The following is a 14,571-nucleotide window of genomic DNA, read 5'->3' as shown; positions in this document are numbered from 1 at the left end:
TCCTAGCTATGGGTTGGAGATGGGGGAGCATTTCTCTGGGGCGGCTGAAGAAGGGGAGGGGCTGACAGGCAGGACTTGCTTGGTTGAATCATCCCTACAGACCCTGCAGAAGTTTTCCGAGTTGTTCCAGCTTCTGCCATGCAGAGAAGCGGAGAAACCCAGCAATCAGCCCAAGAACCGCAAGCCAGGGATCCTTCCAGGTACCTCTGGCAGGGCTGGGTAGCCACTTGCTCTGCGACCCAGCGCCTGAGAGCAGTGTGGGGGGATGATGCTGCCCTGCTGCTTCCCTCCCCAGCACCATGCCGCTGGCAGGTTCTGCCCAGGGTCTAACCCTCATTTTCTGGTTGGCAAAAAACATAGGTTAGACTGGTCCTTCCATGGAAACAAGACCCCATCCCTGCTTCCTTCTGGGCTTGCTGGAAGCACGTGTTCATGGGGTACACCTGCGATAAATATGTCTCCAGGTCTAATGTTTCCCAGTGGAGGAGCCCGGATGAGGCATCAAGGAGCCCTGAGGAGGGTGGACCTGCTGTACCTCTGCCTCTGTCCATGGGGTTTTGGACATCCCGTGTCAGGCAGCCCTGAACTGCCATGGCCATGGGGCTGGTGGAGCCTGTTCACCTGAGCGTCTCCAGCACTTGCTGCAGGGAGCCACACTGATGGCCGCACTGCTTGCAGGGAAAGCCCCATGACTCTGTGCACGGAGAGGATGGCTCATCCTTTCTCTCTCTGCCTCTTGCCTCCGCAGCTGATTCCTACCGGCCCATCCTGATGTCCTCACTGAATGCAGACGGCTCGCCAGGTTACATCAACGCCGTGTTTGCCAATGTAAGGCTCCAACCCCAGCGTGGGGTGGGAGCTGCTGAGAGCAGTGGAGACTCTCCTGGGGCACCATAGCTCAAGGCAGGGCTAGACCATGCCACGCTGGTCTGAGGTGTCCTAGCCCCACGGGCTTCTTCATAGTGACTAATTCCCAGCAGCTGGGGCCCTGCTGCCAGGAGATGGCCCCCGTGATCAGCATAAGCCCTGCCTGCACACCAGGCTGCCGCACGGAGGCTGGCATTTGCCTGCTGGGAGCAGAGGCTGGGTGTGATGAGCTGGGGGAGCAGCAGGGTACAAGCCTGCTCTGAGCAGGGCTGGGGTGTCCTGTGTCCCCTCGGGCTCTGCTCCAGGCCTGCAGAGCCCTGGTTGCAGGGAGGCAGGGAGCCCTTCCCGCTGTCGGAGGGGCTCTCTGGGGGCGGATTGTGTGACCTCTTCCCCCGTCGCTCCGGTTGGCGTGTTTTGCAGACATACACCGAGGAGGACAGGCTCATCATCACCCAGCTGCCTTTCCTCGCCACGCTGGTGGATTTCTGGGCTCTGGTCTGGGATTACTCCTGCACGTCGGTGGTTGTGCTGAATCAGCTCGAGGAGCTGGACAAGGTCAGCAGCCCACACTCAGCCCTCCCCTCTCCAAGCTCCCCCCACGGCTCTTTCTGCCCTTGCCCGCACACAGCTGTTCTCACGAGAGCCTGGCTTGCCGCAGCAGCCTGCTGCAAGCTTGTGGGCTCCACCTGGGAGAGCCCTGAGGACAGTCCCAGCACCATGGCACTACAGCGGTGGGATGTCCCCAGTCTCACAGCACGGGAGCGTCCCTCAGGTTTTGCTTACCCCTGCCCAGGTGTGCTCTCTGCGGGAGTGTTATTTTTCTGGCTGCAGCACCATTGGGTTGGTCCCCAGCAAATGGGGAAGGAAGAGTAACCACATGCACGCTGTGGCTTATGGACTGGTGTCATCACACTCACGCAAAGTGCTGAGCTCTGCCACATGTAGGCTGGGGCTGTGTGTGATCACCCATGTGTGTGTGTCCCAGACATACGTGGAGTTCTGGCCCACCCAGGGCGAAGCTGCCTACGGCCGTTTCCATGTCCACCTGATCTCAGAGGATCCCGGAGACGACTTCACAGCCTGGACACTTGCCCTCACCAACAGGCAGCAGGTGGGCTCCTTGCACAGTGAGACAGAAGTCCTTTGAGATCAGCCTTTGGAAGAGCTGGGAGGACCAGATGGGCTCCAGCACCAACAGGCTTTGATTTGGGGTCAAAGTCACAGCTCGGGATGGCAGAGGCCACAACGGTCAGAGGGATCTGATGGGGTGCCGGAAGGGCACTGGCCAGAGCAGGGCTTTTTGCCTTCAGAGAAAGGTTAGTCCCAAGAGGGTGAGGCTGCAGGTAGAGATAAAAGGCAGAGATACATTTGTGTGCCTTTCTAACTTGGAGGACAGCAGCCATGGATAGAGTTTGTGCATCTCAGTGGTGGTCCGTGGATGAGGACAGCTGTCACAGGTAGCTGGGCACTGGACTGGCATCAGTCTGAGCTGCACCTGGTGCTCAGCTCTTATTTTGTGCTCTGTCTGTTTGCCAGTCTCCGAGCATGGAGAAGGGCAAAATCTGGGACCGGGCCATCCCACTGTGGAGCTGCTCCCTTGATCCAGTATGCATGGCTGAGCTAGGAATGACACACGTTGTTCCTCCCTTCCCTCTGTGAAAACAATGAGTTTCTTCTCTGCCCAGCCGACTGTCTTTCTTCCTCACTAGCCCAAGAAGTCTGCACTGGAAGTCCGGTTCTGGCAACTGAACAACTGGCCCATTCAGCAGCGTCTTCCCCCGCACCCTGCCACCATCATCAGCCTCCTAGGGAAGGTAGAGACACACCATAGGCAAAGCCAAGACGGACACATCCTTGTCACCTGCTGGTGAGTGACATCTCTTGGAGAAGCAGCCGTGGCACAGAGCTGGCTCAGATGTAGCTGCATCAGTGAGCTTGGGTCACAGCTCCATCTTAGGTGGACACAGGGACATGAATTCAGCTGTGTTCAGGGAGGAAGGCTTCCCTGTGGAGGCTGGCTGGGTGCAGGATCTGTGGACAAGACCATCCTGAGAGCTCAGCACTGCCAAGTGAACCTAGAGCAGGTGACTCTCCCCGTGCTCTCCTCCACAGGGATGGTGCCAGCCGGAGCGGAATCTTCTGTGCTGCAAGTTTCCTGTGTGAGCAGATCCAAAGCGAGGGGCTGGTGGATGTATCCCAGGCTGTGAGGACGCTGAAGAGGCGGCGTAGACAGCTGATTAAAGATGTGGTAGGTGCTGACTTCACACGCAGACAGGATGCCAACAGCAGAGCAGAAGCCATAGCCTGGACTGACCCAGCAGGTGCCCTAGCACCTCTGTGCTCAGATCATCCTGGGGCCAGCAGGGTCTGAAGAAACCTCTGAAAACCCTGTTTTCTGCCGCTGGGACATACCCACTCACTCAGGGGCAGGTTCTGCCGAAGCATGCTGCGGGATGAGTTGCCCCTTTCTGGTCCACCTGGCCCGCTCAGTGGAGTGGGTCAACTGGTGGGTGCTCAGATGCCTGTCCTGCACATACCTCACCACCTGGTCTGGGTGCTAGAGGCCATCATAAGGCGAGCTCCCCAGCTGGGAGTGACTTGCAGCCACTTCTTGCTATGGACCAGCTCTCTTCCAGACACCAGATGGCTCCAGCATTGGGCTCCATCTCTTAGCTACTGGAGCACATGCCCATTATTTCTCAGCAGGGGGAAGGTGGGCTCCCCCCTATAGGGTGAAGGAGAGTGGGCTGTACCTGCACCTGGCTTGCTCAGGAAGCTGTTGGCAACCAAGACTGGCCTTCCACTGCAGGTGTTGCTGTACCAGGTTCTCACGTACACCTTTCTGTCCACAGGAGCAGTATGGGCTCTGCTATGAACTAGCCCTCAGTTACTTGAATTCATTTGAAACCTATGGGAACTTCAAGTAGAGGCATGGCCACAGCCCATCTCTGGCCAAGACTTTGACTCTCTTGACAGCGCTCCATCAGTAACAGTGGAAACCAGAGGAAATGAGAGGGGTGTGAACAGCTCCAAGATGCTTAACTCCCCTGAAAAGCCACCCCAAGGGACCCCTGTGCCTGGAGATCACTGGCTGGACAGTCTTCAAATTGTGGTCAGGCTTTGAGGCAGGAAACTGACCCTGTGCCCAGAGTTTGCGCAGGAACTTACCTGCAATTACAGCCCAAGTATGCAGACCAGAGCAGAGGTACCAAGATTTGACCTGTCTGGGACAGGGTTGAAGAGAACTATCTGTCCCATCCGGGCTCCCTTGTCCCTTCAGTCAGCCTCAGGGAAAGTGGAGTATCTCCACCAACACCCAAACTGTGTTTTGTCAGGGGTGTACCAAACCACTGTAAGATCCATGGGGCTTAGGAGCACAGGCTATCTGTCCTACTTAGGGAGAGGCATGAAGCCCAAGGCCCACAAGAGCCAAGGCAGGTACAATCCACAATCCCGTAGTGCTAGCCTGGTCCTTCCCACCCCACACAATCCCCTCCTGGAGTTCCATCTGCCTGATGCTGATCCAGGTGCCACAGCCCTGCCAGCTCCAGAGAGGCTTCCTCAGCAGCCTGCCTGACGCCACCATGGCAATCCCTGGTTGTGGCGGCTCAACTCAGATACCCTGGATGTTGTTCCAGCAGGCTACTGCACAGAAGAGGCTCCTGCACCACGGAGACTGGTTCTGCCTTTGCTGCTCAAGGGCAAGGGGCCTCAGAGCAGGACTGACCCCATGGCTCTGCTCTGTGTCTCACCAATAAAGACTCCGTGCTGTCCATGGCGGTGGTGAACTCTTTACTTTTCTTCCAGGTTTGACCTGGCACAGGGGCTCAGAGGAGCTGAGAGCACACAGGTCCCTCATCTCTGGCCACAGTATGGGCACAGAACACACTCCTGCCCAAGATACGCATTGAGAGACATCACCCTTCACTGATTCCCACCACAAACCCCATCCAAACTCATGTAAGAGCTGCCCAGCACAGCCGTGGGGGTCTGAAAGGCTGTCCACCACCACCTGGGGGACACGGGGTAAGAGCAGACCTGCTCATGGCCTCCCCTCAACAAGGTGCAGTTAGCTCCCTGCAGGGGAATGTGACCCCATGAGGCCAATGAGGGGACCAGACAGGAGCTGTAGTGGGGCAGGCAGCCCCCTCCAAACCACAGGCCTTTATTAATTGTCCAGACAGAGCCGGCAGAGTCATGAAGGCAGCCCAGTCAGGCCAAGATCCAGCAGGGCCCTGGGTTTGGCTGAATATCAGCAGACAGATGGAGGAGAGAGGCTGGGAACCCAGCACATGGCAGGAGCATGAACCATCCCTCAGCCTGAGCCCATGTGAGCCAGGGACTGGGAAATCTGACATACAGTTCCTGCTTCCAGGAAAGCAAAACTTAAAGCAAAGCCTAAAAAAAAAGGAACTACTGAAAGTCACATTCAAGGGTCTTAAAACAGCGGTAAGTGAAAGCTGGGAGTTGAAGAGGGTGAGGAAATAAAAAGCTCACAACCTCCCTTGGCCTCCTGTTTTCCTCTTGCTCTGCTGAATTGGATGAGACCCCAGTGGTGGTCACAGTCACAGGAGAGCCAGGGGGCCTGGCAGCCGTCAGCACTGAGACGGGGTCATGCTCCTCATCTTCTCCAGTCCCTCTGAATGTCTCCTGTGGTCCTGGACAAGGGCGGGAGTGACTGATCTCCAGCCTGGACATCTTTACCTGTGGAGACAAAGGGCACCCAGTGAAAAGGTTGCTGTGTCCTCTGGGCTGTGTGGGGAGCTCATGCCACCACAGCTGCCTGCACACAGGAGTGTTTGAGACAGGCTGGAGCACAGGGCAGTGCCTGAAACAGCTTCACCCCTTCATCCCAGCTGTGTCCAACCACAGGCCCACAGAGGTGCCCACCGGTGCCCAGGTGAGGGCAGCAGTCCTTCAGCCTGACCCTCCTGAGATCCCTCCCAGCAGATCTCTCCCTTGTGGGGGACAACACAGCCATGGGTCCCTCAAAGGGCTGAGCCATGAGCCACCCTTTGGGATGTCCATCTCTGCTCCCTCCTGTCCCTGCTCCAGGCTGGGAGCACTGCCTGAAGCTGTGCTCTGCTGCCGTGTGGGGCTTAGCGGGCAGAGCCATCCCAACTGTTCCCAGCACCACAGGGCTAGGGCAAATGGGGAGAACGTGTCAGTAAAGAGGATGAGCAGATGTTTCTCCCGAGGGTCAAGCTCTCCTGGGAGATCTCTGCTCTCCTCCCATCTGCCACTCAACCCTTCAACCCTTTCTGTGATGGTGGTGGTCCAGGGAATTGCATTTTCCTACCTTTTTAATTATCCTCCTTAGCTGTGCTGGGCAAAGACTTCTTTTTCCTGGAAAGGCAAAAGGGATTCCTGAGTAAGAGACTGGCGTTGCCCGTGGCCCTGCTGAGCCTGTCCCTTTCCTACTCACCTGGAAAGCACAAACCACAGGATCCCTGCAGACAGGAGAAGGACTACCAGCAGCACAACCATCCCAATCACAGTCCCACGCCATGGGGACGGATGCAGCCCTGCAACTAACACACGGACAGGAGTGGGTGCCACAGCCTGGGCCACGTGCTGGCAATGGCCACAGCGATGGCAAAGGGTATGTGCAAGCGTGTAGATACATGTCTTGGCTTAGGTTTCTTCTGGGTTGGAGGATTACCCCATGTATGGGAAAAAAAAGAATTCCTCTGCCATCCATGAGACCTGAAGCTCCAGCACTCAGCCAGGTCCTCTCCAGGGGAACCGGCCAGGCTGGGAAAAGGGAACATGTGGGAGAAACCCTTGGGCACAGGGAGTGAGGAGCCCACTTACCAACAGAGAAGCTGTAGCAGACGCAGGTGAACTTCTCTGCCTGTTGGAGGAGACAGGAGGGAGAGCTCAGGCCACTCCTGCCCCACTGCCCGCTCTGCCGGCAAAGGCTTCCCACCCACAGCCACCGAATGCCCCAGCTGTGGCCGAGGACCTGGGGACACTGTCCTGCCAAGGTGCCGGGGCTGTCACCACAGAGGCCGGGAGCAGAGCCCATGTGGCACTGCCGCTCACCATCGGTGGCCAGCCCAGACCGCACCGAGGGTCCCGGCCCTGGCTGGCAGCGTCCCCGGGGAGCAGCAGCCCCCCATGCCGGGTACCTGCTGTGAGCGGTGGACGTGGCGCAGAAGGACCATGTAGTCCCAGCCCGGCTGAAGGGCAGCGTTGTGGTAGCCCTGCCCGTGGGTCCCGGTGCCCAGCACAAAGTCCATGGGGCCGGTGAGGTTGAGCACGGCGGCCACGTAGGTGGCGGGCTGCTGGCTGGCGTTGAAGGGCTGCGGCTCCCCCAGGCAGGCACCTTCCAGCGCCGTGCCGTTGTGGGCCACGGCCACGATGAGCTGGTGCTCCCTGCAAGGCAGGGCGGTGAGAGGGACGGGGGAGACGGGGATGGGGGAGAGCGGGACAGAGGGGGCTGTGGGCAAGCGCTGCCTTGCGGGAAACTCATCCCGGGGGTGCAGAGAGCAGAGCTGCCGGGGGCTGCACTCACCTCGTCGCCTCGGGGGGACGGGCGATGGGGTGGAGTGGGATCACAGCTGTCCCATGGGATGGGGAGATAACATGGATGCTGCGGCAGCTGGTGTCGAGAGGGTGCGGAGTGTCTGGAGGGGAAGATGCAGAGAGATTCCAGAGGGGAAGAGGGATGAGCACCACGCGGGCAGCACGGCAGGGGCTGTGTGGGGAGCAGGGGCAGCCCCGGGCAGTGCAGGCTGCAGAGCACAGCTCCTCTGCGCCCAGCCTCCTCCACGCCGGCCAGGAGGCCACCGGGCTGGGGACAGGGAGCTGCCTCAGCTGGGGCACAAGCCCTAGCCGCCCTGCAGCGACGGGACACAGCGAGCCCTACCTGGGCTGTTGGTCTGAAACTCCCACAGCGACGCAGCCCCGGCTCCGACGGCCGTGACTCCCTGGATCGCCACCACGTAGCTGTTGCCGGGGCTGTGCTGAGGCAGCGGGTGCTCAGTGACGGAGCTGCTCAGCCGCAGCCGCTCCATCTCCAGGAAACTGCCATCCTGCGCGCTCCTGGTCGTGATGTTCAGCTGGGGAGAGGAGACCGAGCTGGAGGGCAGCAGCTCCCACCTGCCCTGCGGGGACTGCCCGCAGCGCCCCGACACACAGCAAAGCGCCCGCCTCTTCCCTCTGACGGCCCCAGGAGTGGGAAGCTCCCGGAGAGGAACCAGCAGGAGCCTTGGCCCCACGCGTGGACCTCAAAGCAGACAAGAGGAGGAGAGGAGGAATTTGGAGGCAACACTCTAGATGTCAGAGTGGCTGCCTCTGTGAGCAAAGGACCAAGCCTCTGTGAAGGGCTAAGGGCAAGAGGGAGGCCATTCCTTTGGAGAGGTGTATATACATGTAATGAGGCCTCCACCAGGTCACTGGAATGGTATTGCAATGCCACAGGCACTGTGGCAACATACCCCACAACAGAAGCCCTAAACTGCTCTTTCCTCCTGTGGAAGCTTGGACACTGAAGGCTTTGTCTACATGAAACAGGGAAGACAGTGTTCCCACAAGGGATACAGGTGGAGGGTCCCCATTTTGTAATGCATCATCTGAATTTCTCCTGAGATCTCGGGCCATCCTTGCTGCTGTCAGAGTCTTTATGGTAATGGAATTTTAGTAATATGCAAAAGGAGCTAAGCGAAACCAGAAAAAAGGGGTCTTTTCACAAGCAGACGCATCTGTGGGCAGGGAAGCAGCTCAAACAGACCCACAAGCAATGTTGTCAGGACCCCTGTTTGCCAGTTCTCCTGGAAAGAGTTAAGAGGTGCACAAAAAACCAGCATGCCTGGGTCCCTGTCACCCCACAGAGAGGTCTGTCCTCAGAGAGGGCATAGGGCACACTGGTAAAGGTTTCACCCCCCTCAGTGCCAGAAAGCAGGGCTGCACTGTGGAAAAAAGCCCCAAACCCACAGATGGAAGAGGTGCTTCTAGCCACGCACTGGGGAAAACTCAAAGGAAGAGTCCAATTCTCCAAGAAGAAGAGGGGTTGTCGGAAGATGAATCATAGAATCACAGAATCATAGAATCATAGAATGTGTTGGGTTGGAAGGGTCCTTTAAAGGTCACCTAGTCCAACCCCCCTGCAGTAAGCAGGGACGTCTTCAACCAGATCAGGTTGCTCAGAGCCTCATCCAGCCTGGCCTTGAATGTCTCCAGGGATGGGGCCTCCACCACCTCTCTGGGCAACCTGTGCCAGTGTCTCACCACCCTCATTGTAAAGAACTTCTTCCTAATGTCTAATCTAAACCCACCCTGCTCTAGTTTGAACCATTGCCCCTCGTCCTATCGCTACATGCCCTTGCAAACAGTCCCTCCCCATCTCTCCTGTAGGCCCCCTTCAGGTACTGAAAGGGGCTGTAAGGTCTCCCCGGAGCCTTCTCTTCTCCAGGCTGAACAACCCCAACTCCTTCAGCCTGTCCTCATAGCAGAGGTGCTCCAGTCCTCGGATCATCTTCGTGGCCCTCCTCTGGACCCTCTCCAACAGGTCCATGTCCTTCTTGTGCTGAGGCCTTCAGAGCTGGACACAGCACTGCAGGTGGGGTCTCAACAGAGCGGAGCAGAGGGGCAGAATCACCTCTCTCGATCTGCTGGCCATGGTTCTTTTGATGCAGCCCAGGATGACTCAAACCACAGGGCTCCCTGTAGCAGGAACCAGAAGGAAGCACGCGAGAGGCACAGGAAACCCCAGCAGGCCACCCCAGCAAACACATCACCAAGAGATGTGCACCAAAAAACCGCAAATTCTGCCAAGCCCCAGGCTGAGCAGACCCATGGAGGAAGCCCAAAGGGGAGGGCTTCCTCCCTCTCTGACTAACTCTCTACCTTTCTACCTCTAACCCACCACCTCTCTGACTAACTCCACAACACAAGGAAAGTCAAGGGTGAGAGAGAAAATATTTGTGCTCATTGTAGCCAGGTATTCCCCTGGACTGGCTGGGAACCGCAGGTCATCATGGCTTTCCCTTCCTTGCCTGCCTGCACAGAGTTCCAGGCATGGAGGTGCCTGGCAATGTGAGGGGGACTGTGGGGAGTCTGTGGACCCTTGGTACCTGGTATCCGATGATCTCCCCTTTGCAGGAGGGCAGTGGCTCCCATGAGAGGGACCCTGTGTTGGGATCCAGCCAAAGCTTCTCTGGTTTGTCTGGCACTGGAAGCACAGGAGGACAGGGTCATGCATGGGGCCAGAAAGAAGGATGCAGGCAGCTCCTGGCCCAGGGGACAGGCTGCAAAGGCCCCCCCAGCCATGGTTTGTCCCCCACAAAGGCTGCATGTGCCACAGCACATGTGGTGTGGTGAGGAGGGGGAGAGGGAGGAGAGGACTTGCTGTGCACTGCCCCTTCCCCAGAGTCCCACAGGATCCAAGCAGCCCTGATCCCAGAACATCGCTGCAGGGAGCAGATGGTGAGGCTGAGCTGCCAGGTAAAGGGGACATTTATCCACCTCCCCTACCTGTGACATAGCCCAGGACTGTCCCTTCTCTCCAGTACTCGTGCACACATACCTGTTTCCTCTGTCCTAACCAACCATGAGAAAAGAATCATGCTGGGGGGCAGGGAGATGGTGACACTGTATTCGGTGAAGGGCTGCAGAGGGGCACAGGTGAGTGTTCCCTCCTGGCCGTGGAGCATCTCCTCTCCCTCCACCTCCTCAGCCTCACAGGGAGGAGACGAAGGAGCAGCCAGGCGGCACCTGGCCCGCATGTGCTGGCAGGCATCAGGGAGCCTGCAGGTCCAGTTCAGTTTGATGCTGGTGCTGGAAATCTCCAAGGAGGAGACAACCTGGAGGAGCTCTGTGAAGGAAACATTGCAAGAGAGTTACTTCCTTCCCTTCCCCTGCCAGCCTCACGCGGGTGCTGCCGTCAGACAGCCCTGCTCCCCACCCAGCTCAGGGGGAGGGAAAGCGAGAGGCTGAAACTGCTGACTCCAGCTCTCTGGTAGGGGAGCACAAGCAGTCTGGATAGGAATGAATGTGGGTGAATATGTGGACTACAATTTTTCAAGATCATTTTTCCCACTGAGTCAAAACTGACGTATCTGTGGGTCCCAGCATCTCTATGATCCAACACATGCAGCTCTTAGAAAAACCTAGCCTTTTCCTGCTCTACTTTGATGCCAGGAGAAAGGTTCATTTTCCCTGGCTGTACAGTGAGAGATGGAGCTCTAGGACACCATATAGAGTAGCCCTTCTACATTACATTCCCAGGAAGGGAATGAGAGGAAAAAGGGCTCTGCGCTGCTTCCCTCAGGCCTCCCAGGAAAGGCCAGGAGGAGCACGAGGTCAAGAGACTGGGGGACTCATGAGGGGCTCATACTATGCACAAAGCTTGCACAGTGACTGATGGACCAGCGTTTGACCCTGGCACCTTGTGGCATCATCTAAGAAGCCAGGGCTATTTCATCCCCTGTGAACCTGCCACATGAAGCCAGCAAAGCACCCAAGGGGACCAGGTGGGACACCCTGAAAGCTTGGGCCATGCATGGCACAGCCCGCCTTCCCCTGCTCAGGAAGGGCAGAGTGGGGCAGCCAGGAGACCTCCTGATGCTTTCCTTACCAAGGCACTCCACGTTGGACCGGATGCGGATCCAGTCACTTGTGTTGTTCCTTCCACGCCAAACTTCCCTGTTTACAGGTTTCCCATGACTGATGGACTGGACTTCGCTTGAACATTTGATGTGGGTGAAGGACGGCAGAAAACCTTCAATGCAACTCAGCACCACTTCTTCGTTCTTCCTGTAATTCTCCTGGTCTGGTGCCAGCCGGAGTCTTGAGTCCCACCGGGGCCTTTGGCATGTTTCTGGCAGAGGTGAAAGTTTCTATTAGTTGGGGTAGGAGGTGATGAGGTGAGGCATGCATAGGTGGTGGGAAAGAAATCCCCAGCAAACCAGCCAGACCCTGAAGGGGGAGGAAAGGTGATATGTCCGTCTGCCAGGAGGTCACCAGCTGGCAAGGCTTCTTGGGAGAGGGCTGCTTTTCATGTTCACAAAGTGTGAAGGGTCACTCATCCATGAATCTCCCCCATCCACCCTTGCGTCCAGGGTGGATGGACACTATATTCCCTCCTCCACAGCCCACAGCAGGGACCTTCCCAAGACAATCACCCTTGCACTAGGAGACCCCTGCCAGCTACTCATTTGGACATGTCACCCACCCTAGCTCAGGCTTCCCTTGACGGGCCATGGCACCACCAGCCCTGCTGGGATTCACGTCCCTCCAGCCATGGCACTTCCCTCCCACAGGGATAAGAGGTGCCCCTGTTACACTTCTGGGCTCCCTGTGCTGGCTCAGTCAGTCCCTTGGCTACTCTCCTCCTGCCCCATACCACCATGCAGTGGGACATGGGGATGAGCAATGGCTTCTCCATTCACATCCCCTGCCCCTTTCCCCTGCCACAAGCCCTGTTCCCTCCTCCACATGCCCTCCTTACCACATTTGCCATCCTCTGGGCTGAGCAGGCACAGCCTGTCCCGGCAGTTTGCTGTGGGGCAAGGCTTAGTGGCAATGATTCCTACAGGCAAGATGCTGGCACCGGGGAAGGAGCACTTCCCTGTTCCAGCCTCTGCAAGGGGCTCTGTGAGTCCTCAAAGTGCTTAAAATACAATCTTCCTCCTCCCAAAGGGGCAGATAAGGGATCTCACAAGGTTCAGACCACCTCCCAAACAGCCCTGAAGAAGTACAGACATGCTGGTGAACAAGTCAGGCTTTGCTCTCCAACAGCCCTGATTGCAGAAGGCAAGAGGCGCCCAGATGAGCGCCGCATCCAGCAGCTGTGTCCCACTGACCCACAGCCACCACCTACCCCACGCACAGGCACCCAGCTGCTCCCCATGCCCAGGACCATCCAGCTGCAAAGCGGCAGCAAGTTCCCTTTTGCTCTGCTCTCAGCAGGCACAGTGTCCCCCAGGCACACCTGGGGATGGGATGCGTACAGAAAGTGGCAGCCCTGCCTCCTGAAGATCCTTCTCCTGATTCACAATGCATGAATTCATGCCTGATCCGTGCCTGCAGCCTCTAGGGAATGACTGGCAAACCAGCTTGGTGCAGGACATGACCCATCCCTCACCATCCAACCCAATCCCATCCTTCCCACAGCACCCCTCAGTGCACCCACACCATAGCTCCTGGCCCCAGCGTCTCCCAGAGACAGCAGGCACCCCAGCTCATACAGCCTCAGGGGTCTGCTGGGCTCTAGCCCAGGGCTGCAGGCAGTAAAGATGCGTATCAAACTTGCAGGGGAAGGAGATGTAAAATCTTCTCCTGAGGGGAAAGAAGGGACCATTTCTTACCTGTTACCCAGGGCACTCCTTGGACCTTGGGATCAGGTTCTTCCTGGCCCTGTGCTGCCAGCAGAGATACAAGGACCAGGAGAAACCTCAGAGCCAGCAACTGCAGGGCCATGCTACCATGAAGTCTCCAGGCAGGACTGAAATCCCAGCCCTACTTGCTGCCTCTGAGCCCAGGCATCCGTTACTGACTTCAGGACTTGCAACCACAGGAAATGTCATGAAACACAGGAGACTTCCTCTTTGTGGAGGGAACCTCCCATCGCTGTCAGTGCTGCAGCCTTTTGCTGCCTTTTTTCCCCAGGGGTACCCAGGCTCTGGTACTCAACAGAAGAACCCCTGTCACAAAGATCCCAGAGTTTCCCCCCAAAACCCTTCTTGTTATCGGTGTATATTCAAGCAGCACTGCTCCTACTTCCGAGGCAATATCCATGTGCTCCGCAATGCCACTGCACGGGTTGTAGAGTTTTGAAGAGTCTCTGCACTTCCTCTCAATGATCACAGGAGATGGAGAACTTCTGAGAAAGCACATAAAGAGCTGGCAAGAAGCTGGGATAGGAATGGGGATATGAAAGGCAAGGAGTACATCAAGGCCTGAAACAATCCTTGACCCTTCTGGAAGATAGCCCACACGTTCTCTCATCCTTCCCTGCTCCTCCATCCCCAGCTGCCTCCTCCTCCTTCACCTCAGCCTGGCAACACTCTCTTCCGTCCCCAGGTGTGCAGACCACCCTGCCCTCCAGTGCCAGCTGAGCACCTGAGGAAATGCTCAGAGCTACTAAACCATCCCCCTTACTCCTCAGCAGCTCCTGATTTTCTCTTCCTCCAGAACCTCCATGGGCCTACCTGGGATGTCTCAGATCCCAGAGGGCTGGGTGATCAGGCACGGGGTCTGCAGAGGAGCAAAGACCATGCTTGACCCTCAGCTTTGCCCATGGCAGATGCACAGGGCACACTCCTGCCCAGGATGAATAGGGGGGGAGGGAAACACCACTCACTGGTTCCCGCTACACACCTCATCCAAACACACATCAGAGCTGCCCAGCACAGCACAGGAGTACAAACCAACACTCCGTTTCCCTATATCCCAACTCTGTGCATTCCCCTTTCTCAACCAGCAGCAGCCACATGGGGTTAAGCTGCCTCTTCCCCGCGCTGCCCAATACCCATCCACAGCAGCTCCTTCGGGCGTGCAGGTCACAACAACGAAAGTCCGTCGGAAGCAGATGCTTTAGTCCCAGGGGCCAGTTGCAGGTACAACGGTAATTGTCAGACATTTCACATGAAGGACTATCAAAACATGTGTTTACTGGCACATGCAGGTCATCCCAGGGTTAAAAAAAAAAAAAAAGGCTGGAAAAGAGAGTAGTCGAACACACCTCTTCCAGCAGTGTGT

The 14,571-nt window shown here is 57.3% G+C and overlaps 2 protein-coding genes across 4 annotated transcripts in view; one reads left to right on the top strand and one right to left on the bottom strand.

Moving 5' to 3' along the window:
* Positions 1 to 4,321, top strand: part of LOC134508818 (receptor-type tyrosine-protein phosphatase kappa-like) — a 28,678-nt gene extending 24,357 nt beyond the window's left edge. For 2 of the 3 annotated variants that reach the window (XM_063320908.1, XM_063320906.1), the window contains 7 exons: positions 101 to 200; positions 749 to 828; positions 1,288 to 1,422; positions 1,853 to 1,978; positions 2,577 to 2,734; positions 2,980 to 3,115; positions 3,720 to 4,321. In XM_063320908.1, the coding sequence (XP_063176978.1) occupies positions 101 to 200; positions 749 to 828; positions 1,288 to 1,422; positions 1,853 to 1,978; positions 2,577 to 2,734; positions 2,980 to 3,115; positions 3,720 to 3,794 (810 nt within the window). In that variant the 3' untranslated portion in view covers positions 3,795 to 4,321. Of the gene's footprint in view, positions 1 to 100; positions 201 to 464; positions 892 to 1,287; positions 1,423 to 1,852; positions 1,979 to 2,576; positions 2,735 to 2,979; positions 3,116 to 3,719 lie in introns of those variants that run through there. The other variant, XM_063320909.1, reaches the window with a different exon arrangement.
* A 934-nt stretch (positions 4,322 to 5,255) lies between these two features.
* Positions 5,256 to 13,346, bottom strand: LOC134508819 (uncharacterized). The gene is made up of 11 exons (XM_063320910.1): positions 13,179 to 13,346; positions 11,447 to 11,689; positions 10,397 to 10,684; positions 9,945 to 10,042; positions 7,739 to 7,931; positions 7,385 to 7,496; positions 6,999 to 7,245; positions 6,682 to 6,721; positions 6,293 to 6,398; positions 6,167 to 6,213; positions 5,256 to 5,571 (listed from the first exon to the last, which is right to left on the bottom strand). The coding sequence occupies exons 1-10, from the start codon at positions 13,288 to 13,290 to the stop codon at positions 6,171 to 6,173; spliced, it is 1,482 nt and encodes a 493-aa protein (XP_063176980.1). The 5' UTR covers positions 13,291 to 13,346; the 3' UTR covers positions 5,256 to 5,571; positions 6,167 to 6,170.
* Between the last annotated feature and the right edge of the window lie 1,225 nt (positions 13,347 to 14,571).

The sequence above is a fragment of the Chroicocephalus ridibundus genome, chromosome Z, assembly GCF_963924245.1.
Source record: "Chroicocephalus ridibundus chromosome Z, bChrRid1.1, whole genome shotgun sequence".
NCBI classification, from domain to species: domain Eukaryota; kingdom Metazoa; phylum Chordata; class Aves; order Charadriiformes; family Laridae; genus Chroicocephalus; species Chroicocephalus ridibundus.
This window is presented reverse-complemented; position numbering and strand designations above follow the sequence as displayed.